At 39.7% G+C, this 22,921-nt stretch overlaps 3 protein-coding genes across 6 annotated transcripts; 2 read left to right on the top strand and 1 right to left on the bottom strand.

The window, feature by feature from the left end:
• The first annotated feature begins 216 nt into the window (after window positions 1-216).
• On the top strand, window positions 217-7,754 carry zc3h15 (zinc finger CCCH-type containing 15). Its single transcript, XM_026190633.2, has 11 exons — window positions 217-445; window positions 2,130-2,231; window positions 2,404-2,515; window positions 2,615-2,767; window positions 3,356-3,447; window positions 3,790-3,972; window positions 5,196-5,276; window positions 5,447-5,512; window positions 5,610-5,717; window positions 6,533-6,668; window positions 6,798-7,754. The coding sequence occupies exons 1-11, from the start codon at window positions 371-373 to the stop codon at window positions 6,983-6,985; spliced, it is 1,296 nt and encodes a 431-aa protein (XP_026046418.2). The 5' UTR covers window positions 217-370; the 3' UTR covers window positions 6,986-7,754.
• A 759-nt stretch (window positions 7,755-8,513) lies between these two features.
• rbm45 (RNA binding motif protein 45) lies at window positions 8,514-18,009 on the bottom strand. 3 transcript variants are annotated; one of them, XM_026190696.2, is made up of 12 exons: window positions 17,838-18,009; window positions 14,495-15,002; window positions 14,007-14,129; window positions 13,508-13,634; window positions 13,209-13,334; window positions 12,928-13,098; window positions 12,281-12,410; window positions 11,263-11,353; window positions 10,808-10,965; window positions 10,461-10,536; window positions 10,219-10,358; window positions 8,514-9,072 (listed from the first exon to the last, which is right to left on the bottom strand). In XM_026190696.2, the coding sequence occupies exons 2-11, from the start codon at window positions 14,768-14,770 to the stop codon at window positions 10,242-10,244; spliced, it is 1,395 nt and encodes a 464-aa protein (XP_026046481.1). In that variant the 5' UTR covers window positions 14,771-15,002; window positions 17,838-18,009; the 3' UTR covers window positions 8,514-9,072; window positions 10,219-10,241. The 3 variants fall into 3 exon arrangements, with proteins under 3 accessions (XP_026046481.1, XP_026046483.1, XP_026046482.1); XM_026190698.2 differs by having other exon boundaries at window positions 13,060-13,098; XM_026190697.2 differs by lacking the exon at window positions 8,514-9,072 and adding an exon at window positions 9,633-9,773.
• On the top strand, window positions 17,972-22,301 carry LOC113035255 (cytochrome c). Of its 2 annotated transcripts, none has more exons than XM_026190701.2 (3): window positions 17,972-18,138; window positions 19,458-19,632; window positions 21,148-22,301. In XM_026190701.2, exons 2-3 carry the CDS (start codon window positions 19,464-19,466, stop codon window positions 21,291-21,293), a joined length of 315 nt encoding a protein of 104 aa, XP_026046486.1. In that variant the 5' UTR covers window positions 17,972-18,138; window positions 19,458-19,463; the 3' UTR covers window positions 21,294-22,301. The 2 variants fall into 2 exon arrangements, with proteins under 2 accessions (XP_026046486.1, XP_026046485.2); XM_026190700.2 differs by lacking the exon at window positions 17,972-18,138 and adding an exon at window positions 18,626-19,253.
• The last annotated feature ends 620 nt before the right edge of the window (window positions 22,302-22,921 follow it).

Raw genomic sequence — 22,921 nt, 5'->3', positions numbered from 1 at the left:
ATCTCACCATGTCTTCATACATGTCCTGCACCACCACTGTAAGAAGAAGAAGAAGAAGAGGAAGAAGAGCCTTATGTTTGACACCCCTGAACTAGACGTGTTTTGCAATTTCCTTAGGGATTACATAATTTCCTTAGGGATTAATAAAGTATTCTGAGTCTGATTTTTCTACAGACTACAGTACCCATCCTGCCTCTCGGGGTGCGTGTTGACGTCACAGAACATCAACAACTCACATGTGGCCTAGAAGGCGCTGTTGCGGTGCTAGCAACAAGCGGGTAATGTGGAGCTGACTCCCCTGCAAAATCACCATATTAATAAAGATATTGAACAGCTTCACGCATTTTGAGAGAGCTGTACCTGAGCCGGCATGCCTCCGAAGAAACCCGCCCAGCCCGGGGGAAATAAAAAAACTCAGGAGAAGAAAAAGGAAAAGATTATTGAGGTAAAAGTTACACGAGTTAGCGTGTCGTTGATTAACCCTAGCTGATAAGCTAGCATACGGCTAACCCAGGCTATCGCAAGTGCTGACAGGTGAATCGTAAAGTTGTTCTGGCCTCTGGGCAGTTGTCAGTGCCTTCTAATTGTTCGGTCCATATTTCCATAGTTAGTAGTATTCTACTAAAGGCCCCTTCGGGTATAGTTAAACCTAAAGCTAGCTGACTCTCGACGAAGGCATGCAGCTAACCGATAAAGCTAAGCTGCTATCAGGGCCGTCCCGCCGCATGAGCAAGTGTCCACAGTTATTGCTTTAAGGTTAATATCCCCTGTTGAAGACGCATGTAAGAATTACAAACATTATGTTAAAGCTTATGTAGTGTTTTATGAGGTTTTATTCATGGTTTTAAACACAAACGGGCACGAAGGCGCAGAGTGAAAGGCCTGTTTTCTGACCGGCCTCAGGACTGCTCAGGAAACACATTTCAGTCTGTTTCAGTGATGTAAACGGGCTAGAAATGAGTAATTTCAAGCTCAATTTGTGTGTATTTAGTTTTTTACTGAAACAACACTTAATGTTATCAGCGTCTTCCGGTCGCTTACATGTTTTCTGTTGTGGTTAAGTTTAGCAGCGGGAATTTCAAGTAAATTTTGAAAGGGGCGCAGTTTGTGCTCGAAGTTTTTAACATGCAACTTCATAATTCAGTTTCCTTAACACCAGACAAGCAACTCTTGCTTTCAGTTGCAAAGTTTTTAATTTTACAACAGAAAATGGTGTTGAGCCAGGCTGTAGGTGTGACTTTTGTTGTTGGTAAAATAACTATTTAAACACATAGATGAGCCACATATTGCACTCTTGGTTCAAGACCACCTGTTAAAATCAAAGCCTACTGTTATGGTGGATGATAAATTGGGCCTGTGGGTTTTTAATAAAGAATGAACGTGAACTAAATAAAGATGAAACTTGGGATGAGTGCTGCAGGCAAGGTAGTGCCTAAATAAAACATTTAGACAGAGCGATACAGTGCCGCAGAAGGCCAACCATAGCCTTCAGTTCTAATCGCTGTGAAAATTACCCTGAGTAATGATGTTTAGTGAGCTAATTTTTTATCATAGCTGTATGTCAGATTTTGAACAAGTGTGTCAGTATTTGTTGAATTAGACATGCATTTATGATCTGTTCCTTGTCGATAGTCTAACTTTTCACAGACTTGGTCTGCTGAGACAAATTTTGGTTTCTCTGAAATCCCTGACCACTGGCCTCATGTTGCTGTTAGTCAAACGAAAGAGAACAGATGCATCAGCATTATTTTAAAGGATCTATGCAATAAAAGCAAACTTGGAGGTTATGCTTTGCATAATGAGCCTAACAAGACTGAACCAAGACTACAATCTCGGTTTTGGTTGTGTGATAATTTTTGCTGTGATATGTGCAAAAGAAAATCAATTCACTCATTCTTTAAGCGATCTTAAAACTTTAGAGTTTTCACCTGACTAGCACACTTCAACTAGGTATGGATGGAAAAGTGAACCATGGCTTGATATTGCAGATGTGTCAAGTGGATTTCACTGTACTCCTTGTTGTTGTGATGTAACACTCACTCAGGCTTTGTGTTTGGAATTGTATTATAAAAGTGACAATTAATAAAGATTTGTTTGGGCTCTTGTGTTTGTTTGTTTGTTTTTTGTAGGATAAGACATTTGGCTTAAAGAACAAAAAAGGGGCCAAGCAGCAGAAGTACATCAAGAATGTTACTCAGCAAGTCAAATATGGACAACAAAGTGCCAGACAGGTTGGCGAACTGTTCTTGCCTTCTGTATTTCTTTCTGCCTTCATCCTTGTGTATCTTCTTAATCCTTAAGCCAAACATTCTTCTCTTACTTTTGCTCACTCTACTTGCTGTCTTCCTTAAATCTTTTGTAAGTAAGATAATCTTTAAATGTGGCTGAATTTGTCGTGTTTAGATTGCCCAGGCTGAGGCAGAAAAGACCACCAAGAAGAATGATAAGAAGAAAGAGCTGGATGAACTCAATGAGCTTTTTAAACCCGTAGTTGTTGCTCAGAAAGTCAGCAAAGGTAACACACAGCATGTGACACACAGGAGATGAATCATTTGATGTGTTAAATTTGATAAGAAAAGATGATTGATCTTTTTTCTCTCTTTATTTCCTGCAGGTGTTGATCCAAAATCAGTGTTGTGTGCGTTCTTTAAGCAGGGTCAGTGTACTAAAGGAGACAAGTGCAAGTTCAGCCATGATCTATCCATGGAGAGGAAATGTGAAAAGAGAAGCGTCTATGTAGACGAAAGAGATGAAGACCTGGAGAAAGGTTGGTAGACATCACAGTTAACCTGTACATATTGAAAGGGGGGTTATTGCTGCATGATATCAACATCTGCATCATGATTTTTCTTAGCAAATCTGTTTATCATTTTATATTATTCAGATAAATTAAGAAGACAACCATCTGCTAAATATGTAAACAGCTTGATTTGATATTTAGTTATGATTACATGGGTCTTAAGCCTACTTTATGGCAGCTTTGTTTATTTTTCCTGAATAAAATAGTCAATATTTTCCCCTGTAATGCAAATAAACCTCATTCTGAGTTTATTTCAACTACTGATATCTGGACTTAAAATTCAATGATGAACACTTCATTAAATTAACCAGGCCTTTGCCTTATCTCCTTTATTGACTTTACCTGGACGGGTGGTCCATCATGCCTACCATGTTTGTTTGTTTTTCCTTTGAAAATTAACTGAAAGTTCTGCTACGTCTTACTATCTTAGAGCCCCATCCTTGTACAAAAAAGGCCAATGTGAGCTATTTTTATGAGCTACAGGAGAGGGTGTTGGGCATTTTAGTGATTTGAATTCATACCCCATGCTGAAAGACTGTGATGTGCTGCTTTCAGACACTATGGAGAACTGGGATGAGAAGAAACTAGAGGAAGTCGTCAACAAAAAACACGGAGAAGCTGAGAAGAAGAAAGCCAAAACACAAATCGTAAGTCTGTTAATTAGTGAATGAAGACAAGGAGCTAGATATTTGCTGGTCGTCTGTGTTTTCATCAGGTGGTTTAATGAGAGTGTGGGAAACGGACTTGTTTGTGTGGTAAGGTGAAATGCAGGGAGTTCAGGATGTTTGCTGGATAAAGAAGAAGCAGAGAAAACCAAATCTAGGGAAAAAAAATGTGCTTTTTTCCTCTCAGTTTGTTCCCAAGAGTCTTTTGGCTCTAAACAAAATTCCTCAAAGACAGTCCATCTAACAGTTCAGTCAACTAATACCAATAATAATACACGATTTTGTCTGCTTTACTGTTGCTAACTCACACTTGTTTGTCTGCAGGTGTGTAAGTACTTCTTGGAGGCCATAGAAAACAATAAGTACGGCTGGTTCTGGGTGTGTCCCGCAGGGGGCGACAATTGTATGTACCGGCATGCTCTGCCTCCCGGTTTTGTACTGAAAAAAGACAAGAAGAAGGAGGAGACAGAGGAAGAGATCTCGTTGGAGGAACTTATAGAGAGTGAGGTAAGGATAACTACAACAGCGTGCTTTAGGGAACCTTTGAGGTGAGTAACAGCAGCACAGAGTTCAACTATTGAATGAGATGGACTGGAAGGTGTAAAAGTGAGGCTGCTGTCTTGGGTATTGCTGATATGCAAACCGTTTTTACCATAGACAACTTTGCACTTTTCTCCTTTAACTTCAAAAGGCTGGCTCAGCCTGGTGTGGAGGTTCACGTACCAAACCAAACAGAAGCTGTGAAACCTTTATGTGGGTGCTGAATGATTAAATGCCTCAACTAATGCTCCAAGTAGGCAGGTCAATAGGAGAGCGGTAGTTCCAGGGTCCACTGGTCAGTTGTTGCTCGATATGGTCCCATTAGACCAAATTGTCATTGGTTATACAATTACTAGTGTTACTTACAATATAAGAAACAAATCGTCTGGGATTGAGCCATTGTATTTTTTGCAGCTAGAGGAACAGACTGGAACCACTTTGATCCAGACTGATTGACACCATGTTGAAGAAGTCACTGCATTTTGTTAAAACTTTATAGCAGTTTCTGTTGAAATCATGTTGGACAGTTTAACTATTAAAAAAATGCCATCTGAAACAGAAAGCTAAGTTGTCTGTGTTTAGAGCTTCTGCAAACATTCACGTCTCCAGCTTAAAGCTTTACGTGTGAATGTTATCACTACTGGTGTTTCTGTAATGGCACACACATCACAACCAATAGCAGCAGCCTCACCTAGTCCAAGCTGAGTGCAAACATGTATCTGAATCGGTTATGATTTCTTAAGAAAAGTACGTTTCAAATAGTTTAGTCCAGACAGATGAGATTACGTATCATTGCAGACATCTAGACATTTAGTGACAGCAGTGCTAATAAATGTGAGCAAACTATGTGACCTCTGCAGGGTAGTGGAACGATGTTTAAACATGAATACAAAACTGCTTAATATAAATTGGTGTCGCGGTCAGTGCTGCTGTTTTGGATTATTTTTGAATGTGTTACTTAGGATGTTTGCTAACAATTCAACATATGTAATTATGAAAGTAAACTATTTCTACTCAGTATTGAAAAACAGCAAAACTTGCTGTTAAGAGAGGACATAAGCTAAGACTGAGATATTATAATTGAATGCTAAGAAATGTCTCTGTCTTCAGATGTTGTGGCCTCATGCTGTTACCTCAAATTAATTAATTTAAGTGCGGAAACTGAGATTTCTTTCTTTGTCTCTCTCCAGCGTGCAGCTCTGGGTCCAAATGTCACTCGGATAACTCTGGAGACTTTCCTGGCTTGGAAGAAAAGGAAAAGGCAGGAGAAGGTTGGACACATTCAAACATTGTAGTAACATCAGGTTGTCAGAGCCAAGTCCCCACTTTTTCCCTGATATTATTAAAGACTTGATTCCTCGGGGGGTTTTCAATGACTGAAATCATTAAAGCTTTTTCAAATATTTTTGTCAAGATATACTTGATGTTTTTGTTTTATCAGGTGGACAAAGCAAGGGAGGAAATGGAGAAGAAGAAGGCTGACTTTAAGGCTGGCAAATCTCTGGTGGTGAGTGCAGTGGTTGTGAAATTTCACCTTGGCAGCGGTGCCGAAGCAAAAATGTCCAAACGCAATTTGTATTATTATCTGTATTAATTATCTGCAGGTGAGCGGCCGTGAGGTGTTCGAATTCCGCCCAGAGCTGGTTGATGATGACGATGATGAAGCTGACGACACTAGATATGCCGACGAAGAAGAAGAGGAGGAGGAAGAGGTAATTGTGAAATTTCCAGCAATTGCATAATGCAATAAACTCACAGATTTGGTTGGAGGCAGTTTGAAAGAAGCTCTGTGTTTTAGAATAGACAAAAACCTCCCACAGTCTTGTTTTTCTGTAGTCTGTGAGTTTATATTGATTTCAGCTCTGTGGCTCTCACACTTGAAATGAGATGTCCCCGCACAATAACCTGTGTTTGGTGTCTAATATAGTTTGCGTTGTTGGTATGAAATATAAATGTTTTGATGTTGGCATGCAGTGTGTTGGTGTTACCACTTCAAGCGATTTATTTTAGTTTCTCTGTGAGGTCAGTGTAGTCAGGCAGATATGTTAAGGTACTGATTTATACTGGAGAAAAAGCATTCAAATATGAAGCCAGTATTTCAGTATTTTATAGCTGGTGAAAAAAGACTTATAGGTGAATAAATATTAATATTACTGATAGTATTAATGATAGTTGAACCTTCTTACCAGTGATTGGTTGAGCCATGCACATCTGTACCACATATCGAGACAATGTCAGTGTTTTCTTTAGTTAAATCCACACATGCAAGTCTCCCAAAATTCCCTTTTTGACAGTTGTCTTATTGTTGCTTTTCCAATGTAGTCACAATGGTTTATGCTTCCTAGCTAGACTAGTATTCAGATATTTTCTAATTTTATGGAAAAGGAAAAATGTATACATCAAAGATAAGAATTTTAATATTACTTTTTTTTCTTGCAATTTTATTTGGACACTAGAGTTTTTTAAAATTCACATTTCCAGCCCTTCCACGTTTTTTCTTTTCTTTCTTTCTTCTTTTAAATTTCAGATTGATACTACAGACATCCAGGACATAGACTTATCTCGCTTTGTTCCACAAGAGGTCGACAACACAGGTATTACTGTAGCATCCATGGACCGGTTCACCTCTAGGAATAAGACAGAGACGACGGAATCAGACGACGGTGAGAGAAAAAACACACTGGTCAAAGTTTATCCCTTTTTTGTAAGAGAACAAACACAGTACTTCTGAGTACTTCTGATGAACAAACGTCAGCTGTGTGAGTAGCATTTTTTTCCCCTCCTGCTTGCAGAGGAACAGCTGAACGGAGCTTGTGGTGGCGCCGAGGCCAACGGGCTTTCAGAGGAAGAGGGCGGAGGGGAGGATGGAGGAGGGGAGGATGAAGAGGAAGAGGAAGTACCGGTAGATGAAAACCTGTTCACGGGAGAAGATCTGGAGGAGCTCGATGAAGAACTCAACACACTGGCGCTGGAAGACTGATGAGGAGGGAGCAGGAGGTAGAAGTCAGATGGACTAAGTGGCAAAGGGATGGACTGATGGATGCATGGAGCTAAACATCAAAGAGACCAGACGTTTGAATGATTTTAAGTTTCAGAGACTCCAGTAATAAAGCCTGATTATATCTTGACATCACTGCCTGTCTCTGCCCTCTGTTTTCACCGTACATCATTCTGTCCTCTGGGTGTCCAAATTTCCACGGCAGGGCCAACTCCACGCATCTCTGCTGAGGAGAACTTTGCTGTGGTTGCACACTTTTTGTTGCTTTACAAACTTGATGGCTTACACTGACATTTGGTAAATTAGGCTTCAAGTGTTTCTCTACTTGATCAGTAAAATATTGAATATATTGATTTAAGGGAAGTGTATCAGATTTAAAATTAAAGAGCTATACCTGTTAGACTGTATTATTAAACCAGACTTCAGTGGCGAAGAAGTTATACAAGTGGAAGGTGAACACAACTCACCTGCTCTCATGCCAAAAAGCTTTAGTTAGGAGATGCACTTTTGTGATTAAAGTAGATTCAAGATTGTTTTCCCTTCAACAGATCCACTATTTCATTTAGCTGAGGTCACAGCTCTGCTGAAAAAATCTCTTATTTTTAGTAAAAAAAATGTTTGAAGGAAAGGTCCAAACTGAGCTTCTTAAATGTCAGCTCCCTGATCTGAGACCAGATTTGTTCCCAGTGCCAGCCTGGTATTGTAAATAATGTTCTCATGAGTTGCCTAAAAATAAAATAAAATTACTGTACATCCAGTGTCCGTCTCTTTTTGGATGCCATTGCTAAATAGCTTGATGCTGTCCCTTTTCTGTTTAACACCCATATTTCAGTGATTGTTGTCTGCTCCCCTCCTGTTGTGTACCATAAAATAAAAGCAGTGTATTTTCAGTGATTCAGGGTCAGCTTTACCTTTTTAGACCCTCTCTCTGGGCTAGGACCAGGATAACACACAACCAGCGCCAATGCTGAGAAGAAAAAAAGATTTGGAGCTCTGTAAACCAACCACCTCCACTCTCAAAGTCTGTGGCCCCAACCAGTGGTTTTAAAGTTGATTAGTAGAGTTATACTTTATGCCAAACCCACTCAGTTATTTATAATATCTATATGTTGAAATCCAAGATTGCTCTTAAGCCAGAACAGGAGACTAGATAAAGCGCTAATTAAGAAAACATGTATTTCTGAAAATGCAACCTAAGTAAAAATCCACCCAGGTTTTTAGTGTCAGATATATGCACATGGGTGAATAGCCAAGTCAAACAGGGCTTCCCCCTTTAGAGCATCAGAGGGACACTGCAGGACAAAGACAAGTACAACAGAAGGAAATGAAGACCCAGTATCCAGATGGTCTCTGGGTCATCATCACATATTTTTTTAAAAACTACAAACTGAATGCATGACCTTTTAATTTAGCAAGCTTCTTAGCATAACAGGAGAAATGATGGTTTTATAATTTATTTTTTATTAGCTGTTCAGTTAATATGTTGTAAAAGAAGAAATGAGACAGACAATGTGTTCAACTATATTTTTATTGACAAAAAAAAAAAAGGTTTCACAGTCATTCAAATCACCACCTTTTAACCGAGACCTGCACAGGCTACAGAGCGTACCATCAGACAAATAAGGAGGACCAGATGTGAACTACAAACTGTCCACATCCAGCTTTATAAAGCCTGTTTTTCACAGCTTATCAGTAAACTGCAGCCTCCTGCCTGCAGATTTTCATAAAGTAAAATGCTGCACACTGCTCGAACCATGAGACTTCTCACGTCAGCGTTTCTTAAATAATCTGTTAAATCAAAGAGCAGTGTCGAGGCTGACATTTTGCACTTAGAAAGCACGAAAGTATGACACTGACCACAAACTACACAATTGCTATTCACAGACTGTTTACGATTAAGACTTCAGTTTATTAGTGTTATAACACTGGAGCGTCCTATCAGTGAGTCGCTGCAAGGTCACTGACCGGGAGTAAGGTCAGACAGGTGTCAAAGGTCGTGTCAGAGGTCGGGAGAAGGTCTTGATATCGGTCTGTCAGGTCAGGTGTCATTGTGTCATGGCAACAGTCGCCTGGGGAACAAGAAGCTGCAGTGTTATTCACAGGAAGAGAAACGACTGTCATCAGAAACTTCTTGACATCTTGTTAGAGTGTCGCTTTTGTGACTCATGAGGAGAGAGCTTCACAGGAGTGCACAGGTGGGTGACGTGAAGGAGCTCTCACACAGTTTAAGTTGCAAATAAATCATAAAGGGCCTTCGCTGTGGGTAACATCGAGGTTAAATATTCTAAACTAATAACCTGCAATGGAAGCAGAGTAGGGGTGCAAAGCTTGATGTATAATGATAGAACTTTCTAATGATATGATTAATAAATACTCTTTTACTACTTTGAATTCTTTTAGCTTATAATCAGGCTTTGAAAGCCTTCAACACAATTTGAAGACTCTGATCTGTGTTTTTTTGCTTTACTGACCAGACTTAGTATTGCAAGAACACTTATGTACAACACATGCTGTGACATTGCTAATATATCAGGAAAAATCCAGAAAGTTGGTGTTTCCTAGTGTTTTATTTCATAAATACTTTGTTGTCTGTGTAGTGCTTCCTAACGTTTTCTTTTTGCACGTCTACCTGCCTCCATGATACCACCTGTTGGATCAGACATCGCAGCACTGCAGAACTTTCTTCCTTGTGAACTGATGAAGTAGCACTGGTCCTTTGTAGTTGGTTAGCCTGCCTACACACTGAGCCTTTCTTGTCGCTGAACAGACCCTGACAGGTGATGTAGAAAGCCAAGAGTTACGCTTGTTTCCCACTATTACGCAGCTGAGATTTGAACTCCCAGATTACTTCAAGCCGTCACCTCACACTGTCCCTGATCCTTTCCCTTTTTGTACTTATTGTGTTTATATGCTTCATTTTTGATCTTTTGTCGACGTTTGTTAAGAGCGTCTTTACTTTGTGGTCAGTCAACACATATACCCGAAGCATCTGACACTAGAGCGCACACACACACACACACACACACGTGTTGGATTAAATAAATCAGAATTCCTAATCAAAAATATAAGAAATTATTCTCGTTGGCAGTGTGTCTGATATTTTCTTAAACAAACATGTAAACAGACAAATTACGTGTACAGTGTATATATTTTGTTTCCAAAATACTTCCAATTGCACATACTGGTGAGCCTGCAGTAGAAGACTGCACACTTACCACTGGTTCGTGTCATGTAGGCTTCAGTAGGTACGAGGACGTTTATGAGATTCCTCTCTGGGAGGATCAGCCAGCATCACCTTCATCTTTACCCCGTTAACGACGCGTCCGTGGAGCGCTGCCATGGCCTCGTCCGCACACTGACAGAGATGAACACAGTGATGAAGAAGAGTTTGAAGTTTACTTACATTCTATTCCTTCATTAATAAAACCCACAAGTTTATCCTCAATCTGAGCTTTACCTGTTTATCTGCATACTTCATGTATCCAACTTTCCTCCCTGGAACCAAGTGGACTTCAATGAGGGAGCCAAAGCGACTAGACAGACAGACACAGGGAGGCACAGACGAACAAATAACATTTAATTGTAAAGCAGGAACATTTGCTAATTCTGTCTGTTTGGTTTAATAGCAGCTTTACTCTGTTATTTAAGAGCACTTAGCCTGATGTTATCATCCACAGCAGTTTGCACTGATTGAGCCAAGAGTCGTGATCAAGCAGACCTTTAACCGTCCCGGTAATGCACTGGTTTTTTTTGTTTTGTTTGTTTTTTACTTTTAGTGATTGAGTCAGACCACAGGGCACTTACCAAAAAACATCCTCCAACACATCGGGGGGCAGCGGGGAGGGGCTGAACACGACAAACAGCCGCTCCTTGGTTTTGCTCTCAGGCGGAGCAAGCTTCTTCAGCGACGGCAGGTTGGCGTCGGTCTGAATTCGAGAAACTGACGAGACAACAGAGAAGCCCTGGTACATACCAACACAGAGAACACAGGATCAGTAATTTAAATGTCACATACTGTTCACACACTGCATATCCCTCAGAAAAGGAGATTCTAGGTTTGATCTGTTGAACTACTTTTAATCTTTATGTGAGCACAGATTTTTAAAAGATAAGCTAATAAGAATTAAAATATAGCTTTTTTAGAAATTTTCTTATTATCATTGCTAAAAAAACCATCTGAAATGTAAATAAAATGTGCAGAGTAACAAGACGATGACCTGACACAATTTTGTAAATCAGATGTTGAATTAATGACTCACAGGTTTCATCACTTGGCTGCTGGATGGTCCGTTCCAGACCGCTGACATCATCTGTGCTGCAACAAACTGCATGGCCATCCGACCTACAGGACTACACACAACAGCAAACATACAGGCTGTTTCCAGCTGTGGACACGATGGGAAAATTAAGTCTGCCTCAAGCACCCAGCACAGAGGTGCACTGGTCGCTTGTAGGGCTTCGTCTACATGTTATAGCTAAATATAATCACAAGGGGGCAGTGTTAAAACTCTGTGCAGCAACTATAATGAGAGTGACTCTTTTTCATGTTTGTGATGTTAAAGACAGAAGGTGTTTAGAAGAAGAGTGTTTAAAACACTGTGTACTGTGTAGTAGTGCATGCTACTTTAATCTCTGATGGCTTTTTGTGCTTCTTCCTGTGTTGCGCTGTATTCTACTGATGTGTAATTTTCATGTTCAAGCCAACTTGAACAGGAAAGGAAACACTGGTCCTACATTGCATAGTTAGAGATGCTGAGGCATAGCATATTGAGAAACAGCAGGGGGAATGACAGCTGTGCATCTCAGCCCCAGTTCACTGTCACTATATAGTCCACAAGCACCAAATTTAATACCCTGGCCAAGTTAACTAGATCCATATTGTTCAGGATCGTCTTCTGCCTGTTCTTCTGATGTCTTTTACTAGAGAGAGTGTGAAGTTCATGAATAATGCGAGTGTGTATCGCTAACAGCTTTGAGATCACGTAATATTTAAAAAGGCAGTCACGGCACTCTGAAAAAACACTGCCCGGTCACTACAACCCACAGGGGACAACTTTCACCTGTGAATATTTAACAACAAATAAAATGTGGCCAAGAAGGCATGCAGACAAGGTCGCAGTTAATTATCAGTGGCATTTTCGTTCCTATCTTTTAATTTATGGATATATTAACTTTAAAGGGTTTTTCTTCTCTGAGGCTCCAGTAATTTGTGACCCTTCTGCAGGCTCAAAGTTAAACATATACTGTTGTGTAGTTATGTGTGCATTGTGTGTATACCTGCCGCGGTCCTCGCCGTCGTCAACAAAATTTACAACCAGTCTGTTTCCAGGTGGATATTCAAAGCCATTTAGCTTTTCTCTGGCATAAAGTGCTGACCCAAGATTGCTGTAGCGAATCAAAGCATGGCCTGGAGGCAGGTGACACACAGCAAAGAAAAGGTCAGAGTGGAATATTTTACAGTCATCAAAATAGAATGGACCACATCAACATCCACAGAGAACCGATACTGCAAACTAGAGTAAAGCTGATGTAGTGTGTAAAATAACCATCAGCTCCATCCAGTTTTTCAAATGTGAGGGTTTGCTCCTTTTAGCCATCTCATATAATCACAAATACAATATTTTTAGTCACTCTGTCACACTAAGAAAACATTCATGATTAAAATCTTGTCACATCTGTAGAGGATTAAATTGATAACATTGGTGGCTCTATGTTCTGTAAGAGCTTACTTTGAGGTTACTGTTCCCAACAATCTGCTCAGTGTTTAGTGATTCCTTGGCCCAACAGGTGAAGTTGGACAGTTACCGTCCCTGAGCCTCATTCTGCAGATGGTTCGTGTTAAAAGGGGTTTTTTTCTCCTCAATGCAACAGATTCTGACTGGTGTAACATGTTGGAGGTATATAAATAACATTGAACTGTTAACCTTTGTTCATTCCATAGGCATCCCTCTGCAGCTCGCAGTACTCCATGCCAGGTATAATGTCAAAAAGAGAAAAAATCTGCTCTTGATTGAGTGCAATGCGCGTGGACACAATGAGACAGCGTGTGAAATCACCGTGGCGGTAATCTATGACTGTGTAGTTCCCAGGGTCGCCTATACAGAGAAGAAGGACACCAGGGTCAGTACCAAGACAGAGGATAATACTAAGACCTTTACCCTTTCCTTCCTGTGGTAGTAAATTCTGATGACAAAGAAACTCGTACCCAACGTGTACTGGTTCATGGATTCAGAGCCGCCAGCATAATCATTTCTGGCTGCTGCTCCTCCAGAGCTGTAATCTTCTGTTGCTGTCGATTTGCTTCGAGGCTCAGCCAGAATGGCCCTGTAGGCTAATAACATCATTTCCACAGTTTTAAATCATAAACATAACCTTTACTAAGTGTTAACAGAAGTGAGAAGTCACCACAGCTGTAACCGTTCACCAACCATTCTGTATATTTGATGTTCATACAGCTGCTTCTACCAGGATTAATGAACAAGTAAATGAGTTTGGCAGACCTACCTTTGTCGCAGTTCTCTATGGCGAGGGCAGCTTGGGAGGGTTTGTAGTACCTTACGTAGCCGAGGCCTTTACTTTCTCCTGTAAACTTGTTTTTGATGATCACACAATACTCAATATCCCCATACTCCTGCAAAACAGAAAACAGAAAGAATCTAAATGAGCATTTAGGGGTGTCAGTGAGTTCTAGAGAGCCTCAATTAAGATGGCCTAAAAGAACACACTATATACGCTAAGCATAAGTGGTCTGTATACAGTTAAAGCATGTTTTTTGTTCTTACTTAACAGAAGTTTATGCATTTTTAGGCCATTTGATAGACAAATATAAATATATTTAGCTTAGAGCAAAATACTTTAATCACAGTCCTGGTGTAGGTTCTTTGGTAGATGGCCAAAACCTCTGTAGGTGAGCACAAAAATATTTTTCATAAAGGAAACACAATACTGACATTAAAACACAGGCAAACATAGAGCTGCAGAACCACAAAAGAAGAAGTATTACTTTGAATGTTTCTTTGAGGTCCTCTTCTGAGAAGGATTTGGGGATCATGACAAAAATCCTGGTCAGCTCCTCATCCTCAACATCTCTGTGTCTCGTTGATGACCGTGACTGGGCTATAAATACCTGAAGAGCCAACATTTGCAAACAAAGAGACACAAATTATGCATTAAAATAGCGGACGATACACGTTAATTGTATATTTTCGAAGAAGAATCGCAACTATGATATTTTCTTATGTAAAGTTAAGAATAAGATTTATCCCTCGCCAATAAATATTCCATGTTTTGTCTTCTCAGTTCCAAATATTTAAAATTTAAACAGCATTTTGCACAGAAGAGTGAGATTGTAGATAATTAAGGTTCCGTGAACTGAAAGCAGCTAACGATCACGCCCCTTTAGCTTGCTAGCTATACGCATATTATAAATCGACCGTCTGAACTGAAGCAGACAAAATATAATCTTTTTGGAGACCTAACCATTGACATTACCTTCACAGGTTTAGTCCCTTCCACCAGGACTTTTCCGTGCATTTCTTCCATGGCCAAGCAGGCCTGAGAAGACTTGGCAAACTTTATGTAGGCAATGCCTTTGGACTCCTTTGTCTGCTTGTCTTTGACAACCCAGACCCCCTGAATGTCCCCAAACACGTAGAAGCTTTCCCGCAGCTCATCTTCAGTGATGGACCGACTCGTCACCACGAACAGTCGGCTGTTGGGAGGATCGTCGAGGTTTTCGGGCACCTGTTTGGAGGGATACTCCTCCATCTTCGCTTCCCTGTAAACACTAGTGATGTGTCGGTCGCGAACGAAATGGCTCTTAGATCCGAATCTTTGACGTGAATGACGCGAGACGGCTCCTTATCGCGAGCCATGTTTTTTTTTTCCTTCTCTCATCCTCTCTGGAATTTTTTTCCGCTTCACTCCACATGCCAGCCTTGTGTTTTGCGCTGGGAAGAGGGGGGAGGGGCGGTAGTTACACAGTAGCACAGGAACAGAGCTTGAGGGAGAGACAGAGAAAGAAAGCCAGGGACAACAACTCACATTAGAAAGGTATAGTAGTCATCCACAACTATTTTCAGTTGCGGATGATAAAGGATTCAGAAGGTTTATTCATGCAGGCCTATATGACAGAGAATGTGCATCTTCTTTTTGTTTTCATATTTTAATTTATATTTAATTGTGTTGTGGTTTGCAGTGTTTTGTGTTGTTTCATTTTACATTTGTTTGAAAGGAAAGGGCTGAAAATTTAAATAGTTAAAAGTTGAACTGTGACTAGTTGGTTTTTGTATTATATGATTTATTTATTACATTTTATGTAATAAAAAAGTATATTTATAAAAGTATATTTACGTTGGCCCCTAGAGACAAAGCATGTACAAACTTCAAAACACGTACAAACCCTGAAGCACGTACAAACTCCAAAACACGTAAAAACTCAGAAGCACGTAAAAGCTCCAAAACACATAAAAACTCAGAAGCACGTAAAAACTCCAAAACACGTACAAAACACAACAGAAGTGCTCCAGAATGCTAGGCGCAGTGTTGAGCTTTTGTTACTTAGAGGCTACACAAGCCAGCAAGTACTAACGACCGGCTTTGGTGTGTGGTAGTAACAGGTTAATGAACTTTTTTTTTTTTAATTATTTGAATGTATATGAGTGCTTGTGTATAAATACACAAACAATACACATATGCTTTTAATTGTGTAATTTAAGTGATCTAGGTAGCTCTGTTTTGGAAGTTCAGTTAATGCTAGAAATGTGTTTTGGAGTTTGTACGTGTTTTGTCTCTAGGGGCCACTGTATATATTTATATATAAACATATATAAATAAAAACCACTTCTTTTACATTAGTAATTCTTTTTGTGCATAATTTTATATTATTGTTAATAATAAATTAATTAAAGCAACAAAACAACCTGAAGAGGCGGTTGGGAGCCGAAAGAGCCGACTCTTTTTAGTGAGGCGAGCCGAAAGAGCCGGTTCTCTAAAATGATCCGGAAATCCCATCACTGATAAACACAGCAGCGTTGCTTGCAGTTGTTAATGCTGCCTTCATGTGCTCCGCGGCAATTTTTTAAGTAAAATATAACGCTCTCGTTATCTACGTGTTTTGAAAGAAAAAGCTTTTGGAAAAGTAAATTCCTTCATTAACATTATTTAGATTGAGACTTAAAAATTCACGACTTACCGCTTGTAGTAGCCATTTGCAAGCATTTGAAAAAGTTATGAATCAGAGAAGCAATGAAATTGAATCGTGCATAGAGAATGTTTATAAGGCATGAGATTAAATCTTGTTTTAGTACTTTTGTTTTAAATCTTTAGAAAGTGAATTGCTTTGTTCGCTGTCAAATGAGAACTTTAGAGAATTAATTGTAGAAATTCCGACAGTTTTAAATGCATCCGCGGCGCTGATGACACGTATTTGCGTTTACTGCCCTCTGCAGCACGGGAAGGAGAAATGCAGGTGTTACAAAATACCCTGGTGTTACGAAAAGATGCTGCAGAGAGGTTTTGTAACTAACACGTTAATTAACATGAGTAATGGGACTTATCACCAAACGAGAAGCCCTGATGGTTTATTAATCCTATTAATCGTGTTCTATAAATACTTGACACAGGATTACACTCATCAGGGATCAGCTGTGAAATAGTTACCTGAGCTCTTTCTGTCTGCCTCTGTGTGTGTTTAGTTAAAGAAATAAGAGGGAGCTAGCCCTTCGTTACAGATGATAGAGTTAGTCACATTCGTGCTGGGGACAGGCGACCAGAAAAGTTGTGGGGTTATATCTATAATGTCAGACCATGATATTTAAATAAAACACGTGCTGTTAAAATATGATGTGCTGTACAGGAGGTAGAATATTATTTTTGAAAGCATCCTAGTTTTCATGTTCGTGCGCGCGCGCGCGCGATCGCTGGTGTCTAGGTGTATTTTTAGGCGCTTACGGGTCACGTGCTGAATGACCCTTCTGAGCACAAACGTTTAGATTTTATAGCCACTTTCTGTCATAGTATTCCAGTTTCACATGTTGTGAATGTTGATCGCTATATTTCCTTGTGTTTAATAAAACAAGTCTTTTTTACTATCCTGGGGACACATAGGGTTACCTTGAGAAAACACTCAAGGGTTATCACTTAACCTTTTTATTTATTTATTTATTTTTTCATTTTCTTTTGTCTTTCATGTTTAATATAAATATCATTTAGGCACATAAACTTCACTTCGCGAGTGAGGGTTCATTTTGGGATAAGGATGTAGAGTGCAAAAGGCAATGTAAGAAACTACAAGTAGAAGACATAAAAAGAAGAAAATATAATTTATTTAATAATTTGTAAACATTATGCGCACATTTTCTATTCGTAATTGGTTTGTGGAGAGTACATGTACCTAAGTGTGTACGATCATTGAGTGACTTATTAAATTACGTGTCAGTTTTGTTAAATTAAAAGGCTATCTTTGGTTACCAAGTTAAACGTGGAGTACTTTCGGTTGCCAAAATCCTTCACGAAACTTCTCCAGAAAAGCAGGTTCAGTTTTCCCCATAAAGGCTCTGGAGGAAATGCGACAAGATTCTTGGGACCTGTGCTAAAACTCCCTTTCGTGTTCTTGCTCTCAGCCTCGTCGCCTTGCGTGTACACACATAACAAGACTTAGTAAAACCTTACATATAGACACGAAATTAGTGTTTCTGTGTTTAAATTGTATTTTTTTCATAAAAAGTAAACGACTTCTTTATACAAAATTAAAGCTATGACATGGATGAGGATACATATTGATATTTTGCTCTTTTCTATTTATTTTTTTTTATTTATTTTTCTTCTACTGTACCTTTCTGCTGAGTGACTGTCTTCTGCTCGTCAAATACATTTCATTGCGATGTTGACTTTGTGCTAACTTGCATATGACAAATAAAACTGAAAACAAAAAAACATAGAAATGATACTACACGACACGTAATGGTTAAGCGGTAATCTCGCGGCACGTGATTGGCTGTGATGACGTCGAAAGCCGGTGCCTTTAAAGTGAAGTGACCTTCTTTGCGACCGTCACAAACTGCTTGTCGGCCGAGGCTGAGACGGTTACTTACCTACAGTAGAGTATTTTTAACCCGACATCTTCTCATAAAAAGGTAACATTTCATACTTTATAAATGTATTTACAGGGGAATGGAGGTTATATTATAAGTAACAGGATATGAGTCGCAACAGTAGTATGTAGCGGGAGTTAGCGCCCACGTTGGTGAATAGCCGGTTGTGTTCTCATTGCGTAGTCCGCTATGGGGGAATAATAAGGTAATTTAAACGTTATAGACATTTTACCTGGGCTCTTGTGTGATTTGGGAAAATATTTGGGCAACACAGCAGCTTTGAAGTGCAATTTCCGTACGCCGACATTGAAGCATCCTTGACAGCCCCGGTGGGCGACCCATACCCGGCTTATCGTACTACTAGCACGATGGTCGGCCCAAGCTGAGTTCAGGCTGAGCTTGAGTCAGCGATTCGAAGCGTCAAAATCAGGCGAAAATGCCACGTAGACCGCGAATACACGTTGATACTTGTTGTAAAGGGTGTATGCCCTTGATATTACGTGAGGGGGATGTCATTCAGCCGGCTGCCGCCATGTTGGAGGCTACGCGGCAAACGATGTGGTGCGGTTCGTCTCTTAAGAACTAGAATGAGAAAATTAGCCGCTATGTTATGTAATTACTAAAATACTGGCCGTTTAATGATAGCTGATAACTAAAATGTTGATTTGTAGGTAGTTTTAATGAAAAGGGGGCGGTAGAAGGATTTTGGGGGACCGGGGGTCATGTTAGTGGTGTTGCACTAAAATGTTTCCCCCAGTGATGATAGACCATCATTTTTAACCTCGAAACTCAAAGTAGAAGCGACTTTATGGCAGAAACACCGGTCGGATCTCTGCCACTGGTGCTCTAGTAATTACAGCACGTTTTCCGCTAAGCACATTAACCTTGGCTCCCCTCGGTAAACCTTTTGCCTCATGGCGCAATATCATTAAAAAGGTCCTCCTTTACTCGCCAAACCTGGCAACCTGTCCCCCCTGGAGTAACTCGAGCTGAGGCCCTTCGTGGCTAGTCCAACGTGTTTTAAGGGCGGTGTAGTTTCGGCTTCCTGCGCTGCTTCTGTCAGCTTTCCGGGTAATCTCGGCGTCGTGCCAGCGCACAGGGCAATGCGATCACTTACCTGAATGCATTGTAAAGTTGGAGCCAACGATAAAGAAATGGTAAAAGTTATGGAGTTGTGACCTTAAGTGACCTTCACAAAATGGCGCTGGGGTCAAATTAGAGCTTTAAGCTTCCTAACTGGGCTATGGATAGAAGACTGTCTGGTGTATTTAAAGAGCCCTTCATAATTCTGTATACTTTTACTTTTTAAACTCCTTTTTCATCTCATTCTGTTCTTTTTCCTGTTGGCTTTGTTTCTCCAGTCAACTATGGGAGACGCTGAAAAGGGAAAAAAGGTTTTTGTCCAGAAGTGTGCTCAGTGCCACACAGTAGAGCAGGGTGGCAAGCATAAGGTGGGCCCCAACCTCTGGGGTCTGTTCGGAAGGAAGACCGGACAGGCAGAAGGCTTCACTTACACAGACGCCAACAAGAGCAAAGGTGAGTTCACTGGGTCTCTGAGAAGATTATAAATACATTTGTATGCTAGATATAGAAGGGAGACTGACATTGTCTGAAATCTAAGTTATTTTAAAGGTTTTTAAATTGATTTGCGGGGACTTTCTCTGGAAACTGCCTCGCTTGACTAAGTGTGTAGACAGAGGACAATGACTTGCATCTAAACCTCTGTTCACAAATGTTTTTGTTTTTTTTATTCAGAAGTCTTTAAAGGGCTATTTCGTGTTTATATGTTGTCTCAGTAGCTTACAAGCTAAAGATTTTTTTCTGTCTTTTTTTAAAACCATTTTATTAATTTTAATAAGGCAAAGGATTCCCATTTAAGCATCTATATTAAAAGTAGTCAAGCTTTTTTTTTCTTTTTTTTTCTTTAGGGCTTTAAAAGTCTCATATCATCCTCCGTTTTCACATTTTGAGGCTTGCACGTTTTCAGCTCAAATCACACACAGTTTGTACCTGAAGGTGTATCTCTGGTCTTTCTCACTCTTGAAGTAAAGTTAATAAAATGATCTCCTGTGGCCCTTTTTGGAAGAGTGCCACATCTTTCTTGCCACTGCCTTGGATGCTCTGATGGGAAAAAAACCCCCAAAACAACATAACAACCTGCTGAGGTCGTTATGTTATGCAGTGCACATTGACTATAATGGTGTTGGATTACTTGAACATTTCTTTCACATTTTGCAAATGACAAAGCCATTTTAGGTTTCATAAAAGGTCTCATGACACTCTTTCACTGTGCACACAGGCCTAAAGATCCCTGCGATTTTTAGCACCCTCGCCATTTGTTTTCTCTATAAATCCTGCTGAAGCTGGGGGCCAACACGCTCAAAGTCCTTTGTGTAAAACTGCCCCTCTGTGGTGCTTTCCTTCCTTCTGTAACTTTCCCCTCCCAACTTCAAACTCAAGAAGGGGCAGGTGTGTGATATCAGTCAAGATAATGGTAGATGCGATAAAGACGTGTTCTCGTAGCTTAGCAACAGTAAGCGCTTGAGAGACGTACTCTTAAAGGTTATGGGTGTTTAAGGACAAAAGGACGGATCTTTAAAATTTCCGCTATTGTCTCAGTGTGACTGTTTTGGCATCGCAGGCTGCTGACACTAACAGATATCCTGTATTTGTGGTGAAGCAGTATGTCATCTGACAAGCCATGAGATACTTAAATATTTGGAGTACACAAACAGTTTGTACAATAAACTATTCAATTGCTACAAGACTGTTTAGAGTTGTAACAAGTCTCTAGTGAGATTCATTCAGAAGAAGCAAGCAAATGAGTGGGAAGTGTTAGGTGACATTTATTTTCACCTCAGTTAATTCGTTTTGAGTCTAAACTAGACTTATATAAATGGCAGCTTTAATTCCTTTTTTTTTCTTAAAGATTGTATACAAGCTAAATGCTTTTTATTAATGTGGCCTCTTTAAAGCCACACATTAAACTGGTCACTGATACTTGGTGTCACCTGCTTGCTACTTGACTCATTGATGACCATTTTCCCTCAGGTATCATTTGGGGTGAGGACACTTTGATGGAGTACCTGGAGAACCCCAAGAAGTACATTCCTGGAACCAAAATGATCTTTGCTGGCATCAAAAAGAAGGGAGAGCGCCAAGACCTCATTGCATACCTCAAGTCAGCAACGTCATGAAAAGATCACTGAGATCACAATATTTAATGTAATTTTAATGTTTTTTTTTTCTGCCATTACACATTAAATATGATTTTATGTTTAGCCATTTGGACAGACGGTTAATGTATGTTCTCAGACTGGTGTTTGCTGTAATTTTCACTTCCTGTTAAGGTCAGATGAGTTTTGAGCAGCTGTTCAAGTGACCAAACATAAAACCAGAGTCCTGTTTTTGTTGAGTCTGTACGAGTACATACTAATCACATTATTTAAAAAATCTCTTGGGAGGATGGGTCTTCTCTCATTCTTTTCCATGACAACATGTGTCTGGTATTTTGACTAACAGAGCTATCACCATATACTTTATTTTCAAAACGATGAATAATAAAATTCATCTAATATCAGCTACATGAAAGTGAAACGGCAATGAAGCCTGTGTGGAGTTTTGGTGGAAACTGGTGCTGATTTTGAATCTGCCCTCAGCATTCATATTCAAGTTGTGAGTGTCTGACCTTTGCACAAATATGATTAAAGACTTCTACCTGCTGTGAATGCTCTTAGTTTGTTGTGGACTGAATTTGGGAAATACCGCTTTTGTTAACACTCCTGAAACTGCCCCTCTGAGCTCCTGTTTTTACCCCCTGCCTGTCATCAGGCTCCTTTGAAGTTTTTAAAGATTTCTTGCTAAAGGTGATGTATTTATCTGCCTCCTTACAGCCAAGAATTGTGGGGTTGTATAAATATTACATTGATGCCTTGAAACCCACCACCATGCGGAGGTACAGTGAAATCAGCTGGCATACAAGCATCACGAGCTAATATTGTGGCGTGACTTTATAATGTAGGGTAACTATTGTGGGCACCATCTGGACTGAAGGAAGATGTTATTTACCTGGTTTCACAGGCAGGACAGAGTTGGTTTAATTTCTTTTACTGTAATTGGTGTTTGACTGTAATGTGGTAGCTGAATGTTGTTACAGATAAGATGGTTAAGGATCAATTAAAAGAAAACGTACAGACATGTAAAAACGACTCTTCATTTCATGGTGTTTGTCAGGAGCTGACAGCTTGTCCCTGCAGCCGGGTGATGTTCTGCTCTTTTAAAAATCCCTCCAGAGTAAAGGCAATAAACATCACTGGTCTTATCAAACCAGTAATTTTTATTAAAGATAAGACCAGACTAATTTTACAGTTGCCTCAGCCGATTTGTTAAACAAATATGAAGCCAAGCATGACCCTAAATGTGGATTTGACATTTTTGTGTTCAGTTCATCTTAAAGCGAATTAAAGACGCCGTGGTGAGCAAATATGTGTAAATCTTATATTATCAGTGTAGTAAGTTACATCTGCTACTGTAATAACACTATTTGGAGTCTTGTTTCCTGTATGTATATGTATATATATATGTATGTGTATATATATATTTATATGTATGTGTATATATATATTTATATATATATATATATTTATATATATAAATAAATAGCAGATTAGACATTGAATATATCCACTTAAAGTAACATTTTGTGGTGCACTCCCTGTCTCTTTAAAGAGAGTTGAACTCTCAGTCATACCCAGAGGGCCGCTCTTGCTGGTAAGGTGTCAGTTTACTGCTCATGAAGTCATTCTAGAAAGACAGTCAGCTGATG

Source organism: Astatotilapia calliptera, chromosome 13 (genome assembly GCF_964374335.1).
Source record: "Astatotilapia calliptera chromosome 13, fAstCal68.1, whole genome shotgun sequence".
Taxonomy (NCBI): domain Eukaryota; kingdom Metazoa; phylum Chordata; class Actinopteri; order Cichliformes; family Cichlidae; genus Astatotilapia; species Astatotilapia calliptera.
Note: the sequence above shows the minus strand (reverse complement) of the source record. Positions and strands in the feature narration are given on the sequence as shown.

Bases quoted from the DNA above. Each gene is read 5' to 3' on its own strand.
- rbm45 (XM_026190696.2), bottom strand. From the start codon at position 14,770: ATGGAGGAGTATCCCTCCAAACAGGTGCCCGAAAACCTCGACGATCCT. The intron at 14,130-14,494 runs GTAATGTCAATG...TTGGCTCTTCAG, and splicing joins AAGGGACTAAACCTGTGAAG to GTATTTATAGCCCAGTCACG. The intron at 10,537-10,807 runs GTAAGTGCCCTG...CTGTCTGTCTAG, and splicing joins GTGTTGGAGGATGTTTTTTG to TCGCTTTGGCTCCCTCATTG.
- LOC113035255 (XM_026190700.2), top strand. From the start codon at position 19,218: ATGCATTGTAAAGTTGGAGCCAACGATAAAGAAATG. The intron at 19,254-19,457 runs GTAAAAGTTATG...TTGTTTCTCCAG, and splicing joins GAGCCAACGATAAAGAAATG to TCAACTATGGGAGACGCTGA. The intron at 19,633-21,147 runs GTGAGTTCACTG...ATTTTCCCTCAG, and splicing joins AGACGCCAACAAGAGCAAAG to GTATCATTTGGGGTGAGGAC.
- zc3h15 (XM_026190633.2), top strand. From the start codon at position 371: ATGCCTCCGAAGAAACCCGCCCAGCCCGGGGGAAATAAAAAAACTCAG. The intron at 5,513-5,609 runs GTGAGTGCAGTG...AATTATCTGCAG, and splicing joins AGGCTGGCAAATCTCTGGTG to GTGAGCGGCCGTGAGGTGTT. The intron at 6,669-6,797 runs GTGAGAGAAAAA...TCCTGCTTGCAG, and splicing joins GACGACGGAATCAGACGACG to AGGAACAGCTGAACGGAGCT.